Source organism: Mustela putorius, unplaced genomic scaffold (assembly GCF_011764305.1).
Source record: "Mustela putorius furo isolate JIRA1106 unplaced genomic scaffold, ASM1176430v1.1 tig00003899_pilon_pilon_pilon, whole genome shotgun sequence".
Lineage (NCBI taxonomy): Eukaryota > Metazoa > Chordata > Mammalia > Carnivora > Mustelidae > Mustela > Mustela putorius.
Genome location: NW_025422048.1, coordinates 4,487,308 through 4,495,580, shown reverse-complemented (window position 1 = coordinate 4,495,580; position 8,273 = coordinate 4,487,308). Strand labels below are relative to the sequence as shown.

Below are 8,273 nucleotides of genomic sequence, written 5' to 3'. Positions count from 1 at the left end.
GCCACCTTTGTGACATCACATGACAGATAAAGAGGGCGATGACCCGGGCACCCGGTTGCCCCACTACGCAATTCTAGAATTTTGTGAACAGTATATATTGGGCATCCTGTCTTGGCTGGAGGCATTTCTGACTCAAGAGTCTAGCAAGACGGCCTCAGGGTGAAAATGCTCTTGATCTAGACTAGCTCCATGGCTAGTCAGAGTAACGACGACATATACCAAGTCATGCTGGCTCCTCCCGGTGATGGGGAGTCGGCAGGAGAGGTCCCGTCGAGTTCCTCCCTGCACCTCAACTTGGATTCCCAGAATTTGGAGAGGCGCGAGGGTCCAGCCGTGAGCCGAGATCCAGGCCCCCAAGACAACCCACCGCCACCGGCCCCAAACCGCGGTGCCTACAACGTGGGAGAAAACATTTTCGGGCTCTCCTTCCCAAGAAGGCTCTGGAGGATCGTGGAGGACACCACCTTCACGTCCGTGTGCTGGAATGACGACGGCGACACTGTGATCATCGATGAAGACCTTTTCCAGAGGGAGATTCTCCACCGCAGGGGCCCAGAGAGAATCTTTGAAACTGACAGCTTGAAGGGGTTCATCCGCCTAATGAACCTGTACGGGTTCAGCAAAATACGCCCAAACAACCCTTCGGTTCGTGCCCCAGGGAACAGGAAAATGATGGTAAAGTAGAAAGTTCTTGGTTTCCCATGTTTTCTGTCCTGACACTTTCCTAGTAGACCCAGATGAACAATCTCATGAAAGGGTTTCATTTCTTATTAATATTTCAATTAATGTATTTCTCTATGCCTAAACAGAGGCCAGGGAACGTCACACAGGTATGTGAACACCTTAACCTATGCACTCTGGGTCGTTCGTGAGCTCAGGGTCTAGGGCATAGTGAAGCTCACAGGCAGCTGCTTTTCTCCCTAGTAGAACTGGACCATTAAGACTGCCCTGGGCTGGGTGAGGGCAGGGAGTAGCTGTGGTGGTGGTGGTGGGGGGGGGGGATTAGATGGGGGGCGCGAGTGGGGGGGGTGGCAGTGGCGGCAGCGATGGTGGTGGTGGTGGGGACAGTGGTGGTGGTGGGGGTAGGGTAGAAGGGCGAGGAGTGGTGGTGGCAGTGGTGGGGGCGGTGGTTGGTTGCGGCGATGCTCGCGGTGGTCGGGGTGGGGGGGCAGTGATGGCAGTAGGGACAGCCGTGGCCGTGGTGGTGGTGGTGGCGACGGCGGGGGCAGCAGGGGACACGGCTCTTTCCTTCCAGAATGTCTAAAATGATGAATCTCATTTCAGCTCTACCGCAACTCCAGCTTTCAGCGAGACAGGCCAGGGCTGCTGGAGAATATTCAGAGAAAAAGTAATCTGAGAACTGTCACCGGGTGGCCAGGGAGCGGCACAACACCGTCAAAGAGAAAGAAGCCCGTGGTACCTACAAGACGGTCCCCACGAATCCATCACAAGGAATCCACCAAGGAGGACAAGGCAGCCCCCAAAGAAGGCCCAAATGTTCCGGGACCCAGTGGCACCGGGTCCTTTACCTTCTCTGGTATCTGGTCCCTGAGCAGTGCGGCGGGGTATGACACGGAGAATCCTGCCTCCGGGGAGCAGGGCGGCCCGTGTGGGGAGGGCACCTCCAGGAATGACACAGTTGCGCCCCCCACTACCACCGGAAGGGAGGGCGCAGGGGAGCTGCCCACCGCCCCCGCACCCTACCCAGATTACGGGTCAGTGATGTCGCTGTACAACACCTGCTATTCCATCCTGCTGGCTGCCCTTTCAGTCATGTCCCCAGACGAGGTCCCCAGTGAGAACGAGAACGAGGAGGAGGAGGGCTCCTCAGATTACAGGTGTGCCCTCTGTGAACATTTCAAGGACAATCCAGGTCCTTAAGCTCACAGGCCACTGGTGACAAGTAAAAATCACTACTGTATAACCGTGAATCTGTTTTTGGCTTTAATAAAGAAAAGCAAAACTCGGCAGGAGTAAATAAACAATCAAACGACAACGGCGAGTCTGTGTTCTTTTCAACTTGTGATACTACACACGCCTCATCGGATCACCCTGGGGAGGCTAGGAATCCTGGCCCGGGACAGGTTTTGGTGCCGGTGGGTCCCCTTTTCTCTGAAGCAGCAGCACTATCACACACACAGCCCAGGAGCTGGCCACGAGTGTTGAGGAAGGCCCAGGAAGATCTGGCCCAGAGCCTTGCAGGCCGGTCAGGAGAAGACAGCAGGCCTCACCCCTGACCTTGGTGGTGTCCCCTTACAGCATTCATGTAGTCTGAAACAGGAGGGCCTTTCCTCATGGGTCCCCTCGTGATGCCGGCAAGTTTCTGATCAGCAGCCGAGCGCGAGTGCCAGAGGCCTTCCAAAGAGGCCCACCTCAGAGCAGGGACAAGGGATGCCGTTAGGCTAGCTCAGAAGAGACAGACCTTTCCAGTCAATGGCCGGAGGGGGGCAAGGGTGGCCCGGCATCCCCAGAGAGAACACCTACTAGAAACTCTGCAGGGAACACAAAAAGCAACAACAAAAGGTTCGCCACAAAAGAACCACCACCACTCAATCACTTTCCCATCAGGGCTGTATTTAGGGTCCGCTTGCACACGACGTAGCCGTGCCATGTGCGGAACACGCATACTTCCTGGGCCAAGGGTCACTTTTACAACAGAGCAACAGTCATCTGAGAGGACAGGCGGGTGCTTTGTTTCTCAGTCCGATGTCCTTGTCACCGTGAAGGGGGCCGACGTGGCTGGCCACTCCTGGGCCTGCCTTCCACAACAGTCCCTGGATGCTGTTCAAGCCCTCGCTGACTTTTGACCAGAAACGAGAAGGGGGGAGCCACTAACTAGTTCTCTTAAAACCGATTTCTTGGTACAATCCAAATTAGTTGAGGTGCAAAGGCCTTTATGGCAGCTTGCCCTTTCTCCTGAAGGTCAGGGTCCTTGAGGCTGTCGAGGAGCCCAGAGGGGCAGCTCCCAAAGGAAAGTCCGGCTGAGCTGTCCCCGCACGGGAGTGCGGAGATCGGGGTCCACGAACAGCACGCAGCCATAGCGGCCTCCGCAGCGGGGCCAAGCCAGACCACGCTGCTGTCGCCGACTGACGCTCAGCTCCCGGGGCAGGACGCAGCGCTCCTCCCTAAGCCTGCCCTCTCCTCAGGCCTCCCGCCCCGAGGGGATCAGGTGCTCTGGGATGTCTACCTGGAAGATGTCCTTTCCGCCTTTCCTGGGGATGGGCTCCAGCAACCACCTGGGGTTCGAAAGCACAGTGAGGTACTTCTGCTTCAGGCCGCTCAGGACAGCTTGCTTTTCCAGTTCCACGACCTCCTCCGGAGCTAAGTCTTCTGGGCACAGCAAAGTTTCCCCAACGTCAATAAGCCCTATGCGCAAAGAGAAGCACACGGTGGTTTTTCCTCCCGAAACCGAGGCCCCCCCTGTTGCAGAACACAGCTATCGATCGCTCCAAGCACCAGAGACTAAGGGAGTCTCACCGAGGGGACACGGGATATGCTGGGCCCCTCTGATGGAGCATTTGCAACATGGCCAGACTCTGTTCAGGGAATTCTGGGTGAGGCCGAGGGAGGGAGAGAAAGGAAGTGGAGGGCCTTGTCCTCAATGACCACACCCAACTATCGGGCAGGTCCCTGCCCAACCTGCTTAGGGCAGCAGGCAGAGATCAGAAGGGCTCCCGACGCCAGGAGGAAAGAGTCCGTCAGGTCCCCAAGCACTTCGGCAGGTGGCAGGTGCAGCCGTGGGACCCGACCCCTCCAGGGAAACTTATCCAGGATGCAGGGACCATGGGGGCGGGGCATCGCCCGCAAAGCCAGGCAACAGCCTGAGTCTGGAGGCTACCCCAAACCGCCTCCCAGGGTCTCTGCCACGTGTATGTGCGTGCACACACAGACACACGTGCTCGAGCACAAATACAGGGGTGTACACATATACGCCCGCAGGCAAATGCCATGTGGAGTCTGGGAACCTGTCCCTGCCTCCAAGATCAAGAACGGAACCGAGGCCCAGAGTGGATGCAGGCTTCCCCCGAGGTGGTGGGTCCCCGGCGACCCCCCAGCCCCCGAGCCCAGGGTCCCCGGCTGTCCCTCTGAAGGGTGTGTTGCTTAAAGAAACCACGGCCCAGGCACCCAGCAGTTCTAAAGAAAACAAGCCACCCAACCCGGAGCCAGACGCTGGGGGGCAGCCCTCGGAGATGTCCCAGCAGCCTCTGGACTCCGGTCACTTGCCTGCTATCACTCCGCGGCCATACTTCTCCCCTTCCCGAAGCAAGGCCTGAATCTGAGCGGGGCTCATGCCAAGCCTCTCGGCCAGCAGCTTCCTCCAAGCCCCGTCTTCCCAGTCCCTGTGGGCAATGTGGATGGCGATGGTGCGGTTCCGGTGGCCGCTCAGCAGAGGCCGCCAACGCGTCTCCACGGTCTTGACCCCATTTAAGACAAAACCCGCATAAGGCTGCCGGAAGGAGAGGCAGCCGAACTTCATCTCCCTACAGCTCCAGCTCCGGGGCCTCACCTGGCCTGCGGAAACACGGAACCACGCACGTCAAGGAGCCTCACGCCCGGCGCTCCCCGCTCATGACGCGGGCAAGACCTCTCCCCAGCGTCCCACGGGTCACCCTGAGACCCCGCCCACCTGGTGGGGGAGCAGAGAGCCTTGGCTCCTTCCTTCTACCACTACACGGTCAGCTGACGGGCCCAAAGGAAGGGGCCGGGGCTCACGACGACCTGTCCATCAGACGGAGTCCCTGGCGAGCTCGCGCAGGAGGGCGGAGACGGCTAGACACAGGCAGGGCCAGGACAGCATGTGGTCAGTGCCACCACAGAGGCCACTGAGCCCCAGGAGAGCACACATGGGGAGGCCCCTGGGTTTGCCACACCTGTGTGGCCCCCACCACAAGGACAAAGACTCCCCCCAACCCGCCCCCTCCTCAGCCCACACAGGCCTCCGCCTCCTGAGGCCTTCGAATCTCCACACGGCAGAGGTCCCCAGGACGCTAGTCTACACTCGCAGCCTCTGCCCCTTCGCCGTGTGCCACCCCCCACGTTCCAGGAACACACGGGCCACCCCAGGCACCAGGGACCCGCCTCGTGCCTGTTCTGTCCTCATCTAAGTCGCGGCCCGACAGCCCGGTGCCCTTAACCACCCCTCCCTCCCTTCTTCTCAGACTGGCACACTGCAGGCTCGCCCGCTCCGTCCCCCTCCGCACGGGCCACTCCCGCTTCGTCTCCACCTTCCAGAGCCAGCAGCCTCAGGTCCCCAACCACCGCCGCCCTCAAATCCACTTCCGTTCCCCCTCTGCAAGGGGTTTCACCATCAATGCGTCGTTCCAGTCCCCGACCCAGCAGCTGCCCGGGCTCCCCTTCCTGCCCCGGGCCCTCACATCACCCGGGCGCCGCTCCCCCAACCTCCTCAGAGCCTGACCCCTCTCCATCGTCGCCACGGCCACCATCCTAGTCCAAGTCTCCCCAGGTCCCGCTGCCCTCTCGGGCGGTCTCCCGATCATCCTCGGACTCGCCGTGGGCGCGCAGCACGCTAGCGTCTGCACCGTGGCCAGAGCGGTTCTGGTACAGGAGTGATCCATCCTGTCACTCCCCTGACAGAACCTCCGAGGGGCCGCCTGTCCCATCCAGGACAGATCCACACCTGTCACCCGGGCCTCAAGGCCCCACGTGATCTTCACCCCCACCCCCTGCTATCTGCTCCCTTCTCCCCTCTACTCACCACCCTGCAGCCACCAAGGCCTTCCTTCCATCCGGGGCGCAGGCCCAGAGCATCCCTCCCTCAGGGCCTTTATCCGTCCTTATCTCCTTATCGGTTGCATCACGTCCCCGCCCAGCCCAATTCGCAGGTCCGAAGCCTCAATCCCCAGTCCCTCAGAACGTAACCTTCCAGTAACCTTCCGTAGAAAGAAAAGGTCTTTACAGACCCTTTGAGTTCAAATGAGCTCAGCTCGGCAGACCCTCACCCAGGATGACTGGTGTCCTTGTAAAAGGGTGAAGTTCAGGGACAGGCATGTGAAGAGGCAGGCAGCGATCCACCAGCTAGGGGAGGCCACAGATGGCCAGGAAACCAACAGAAGCTGCGGGGGAGGGACGGAACATGTGCTCCCCCGGCTCTCGGAAGAGGTGAATATAGCTGACGCCTAGAGCTCAGACTTCCAGCTCCCAGAAACGGGAGACCATTCCTTTCTGCTCTCTTAAGCCACCCAGTCTGTGGGAGTCTGCTCCCACCACCGTGGCAAACTAATTCAGAGGTAGGAGTAAGCTCCGTCCCGGACATCTCCGCAGGGCGCACAGTGCTTTCTCCACCCGGGGCACGTCCGGCATGTTCCTCCATGCCTGGACATCGTCATCTGTCATCTTTTGCACTGCCTGTGTGGCCTCCCGTTGTGGGCTGTCCCTCCATCTGCTGACTCTTCCCTTACTGATGGAGACTCCCAGGCTGCTGCGTACTTTCTGCCACTACAGAGGACGTCACAACAGACGCTCGCGGGCAGAGGACCTGTTTAGAAGGCGGCCGGGGTCACGGCATGCGCACCTGAGATGCTGATGTACAGGCCGGCAGATCACCTTCCCCAAAGGCTCCCTCCCCTGTGTACGCCCCGCCAACCACGGGCAAGGGTTCCCCGTCCTCCCTCCTCCACTGCCGGCCCTGAGCATCGTTACCCTGTTCCAGTCCGGCCAACCCGACGGGTGACAGAGGGTCGCCCTGTTCATTGGGTCCGGATCAGTCACGAGGGAGGCTGGATGTCCCCCTGTGGCCTGGCCCTTTCTCTTTCTTCTACGAGGGTCGATAACCGGACTGCGGGTTTGCCTCGTGTCTGCCATTCAGTTTCTTGGCCAACCCTTTTGTCATCGGGGCCACAAAACCACAAGGAGGACGGACCAGTGTGGACGGAGCCCCTCGAGGGATGGAACTGTAAGGGTGCCCTCCTGCCCCACCCCGCAGAGTACCTGCTTCGTGGTCTGAGCAGGAAACGCTGTTCCACTCGTCTGGGCTTCGTCACCTGCACAAGGACTGGGGTGGGTGGCGGGGAGAAGACAAAGTCATTAGGTAGAAAAGGACAACGTTGGCGGATGTGCCAGAACAGGTTTTCTGCTCAGCAGCGTTGGGGGACCCCTGGGACTCAGGAGGGCCCCCGGCATGGGAAACACCTCCCTCAAGGTTTGGTTCTGCTCATCACGTTGACGCCCCAGCCAGCAGCAGCAGAGAAGATCCTCTCCTGGAAGCGGATCGTGTCCTTCCAGCCTAGCAGACCCCTTATCCGACAGGAGACAGATGACCCCCCCACCTCCCACTGTCTCAGGGGAAAGATCTGGGGACCCCACAATCCCGTTCCCCTCCATAAAATCCTGAGTCGGCCCCTGCGGGAGGAGTGCCACAGGCAACCAGCTGAACACCGCACAGCTGCACAGCCGGGACCTCAGGTAGGTCACAGCCCAGGGCCCAGGGGACGCAGGGAGGGACACAGTGAGGGAGGGCATGCTCCTGCTTCCACGCGCACAGGCCCGTCGCTGCTCCGGGCACTTCGAAGGATGGCGGGCGTTGTGACAGTGGCGGGAGGAGGGGACAGGGAAGGGTGGCCTGGGCAGCTCTGTGCATGCTCCCAGACCCGCCCGCCCCGGCCCGGGAAACCCCAGCCCAGAGGTCCCGTCCCGCGGAGGGCCGAGCAGGCCTCAGCGGCACCGGCTTCCCGGCCCCCTTGCCGGCGGGCGGGCCCGGGCACGGAGGCGCGGGCACCCTCGGCTGGCCCGGCTGCGGCCACTGGGCGGGATCGGCCGCTTCCGAGGGACCCACCGACGCTACCAGCGCCAGGACCACCGGCGCCCACGCGCCGGCGAGACGACGCTGGCCGGGGAGGGAGGACAGAGTGCTCCGCCCGCATCGTGGCTCTCGGGCCATCGCCGCGGCCCCCCTGAGGCCATCGGAGCGGCCCGGCCCCGGGGACCGCGGACAGGCTCGCTCAGGCGCCGGCGGCCCCTCACCTGACAGGCTCGCTCAGGTGCCGGCGCCCCTTCTCTGCGGCGTGTGCGCAGGCTCGAACCCACGTACGCACACGGAGGGGCCGAGTAGGCCCGTGCGCAAGCGCGGAGGCCCGCAGCCAAGCCGTTACGTACACACGCACTCACGTGCGCACGCACAGAGCCGCGCCCGCCCCGGCCGCTAGGAGACGGGTTTGGACTCACCGCGCCGCGACTCGCCGGGCACGCTCCCGCTCGGTGGGGAGGTAGGCGCCGACGGCTGGAGCGGAACCGGAAGTGAGAAAAGAAATGGGGGC

General features: G+C 61.4%; 2 protein-coding genes across 7 annotated transcripts; one reads left to right on the top strand and one right to left on the bottom strand.

Annotated features, from left to right (window-relative positions):
* On the top strand, positions 1-1,897 carry LOC123388457 (heat shock transcription factor, X-linked member 3-like). The gene is made up of 2 exons (XM_045068069.1): positions 1-675; positions 1,285-1,897. Exons 1-2 carry the CDS (start codon positions 190-192, stop codon positions 1,879-1,881), a joined length of 1,083 nt encoding a protein of 360 aa, XP_044924004.1. The 5' UTR covers positions 1-189; the 3' UTR covers positions 1,882-1,897.
* Positions 1,898-1,921: 24 nt separating this feature from the next.
* On the bottom strand, positions 1,922-8,273 carry EOLA2 (endothelium and lymphocyte associated ASCH domain 2). Of its 6 annotated transcripts, none has more exons than XM_013048665.2 (5): positions 8,182-8,272; positions 6,949-7,012; positions 4,628-4,770; positions 4,225-4,512; positions 1,922-3,366 (listed from the first exon to the last, which is right to left on the bottom strand). In XM_013048665.2, the coding sequence occupies exons 4-5, from the start codon at positions 4,475-4,477 to the stop codon at positions 3,143-3,145; spliced, it is 477 nt and encodes a 158-aa protein (XP_012904119.1). In that variant the 5' UTR covers positions 4,478-4,512; positions 4,628-4,770; positions 6,949-7,012; positions 8,182-8,272; the 3' UTR covers positions 1,922-3,142. The 6 variants fall into 6 exon arrangements, with proteins under 6 accessions (XP_012904119.1, XP_004777981.1, XP_044924006.1 ...); XM_004777924.3 differs by lacking the exon at positions 8,182-8,272 and adding an exon at positions 7,981-8,137; XM_045068071.1 differs by lacking the exon at positions 8,182-8,272 and adding an exon at positions 7,793-7,974.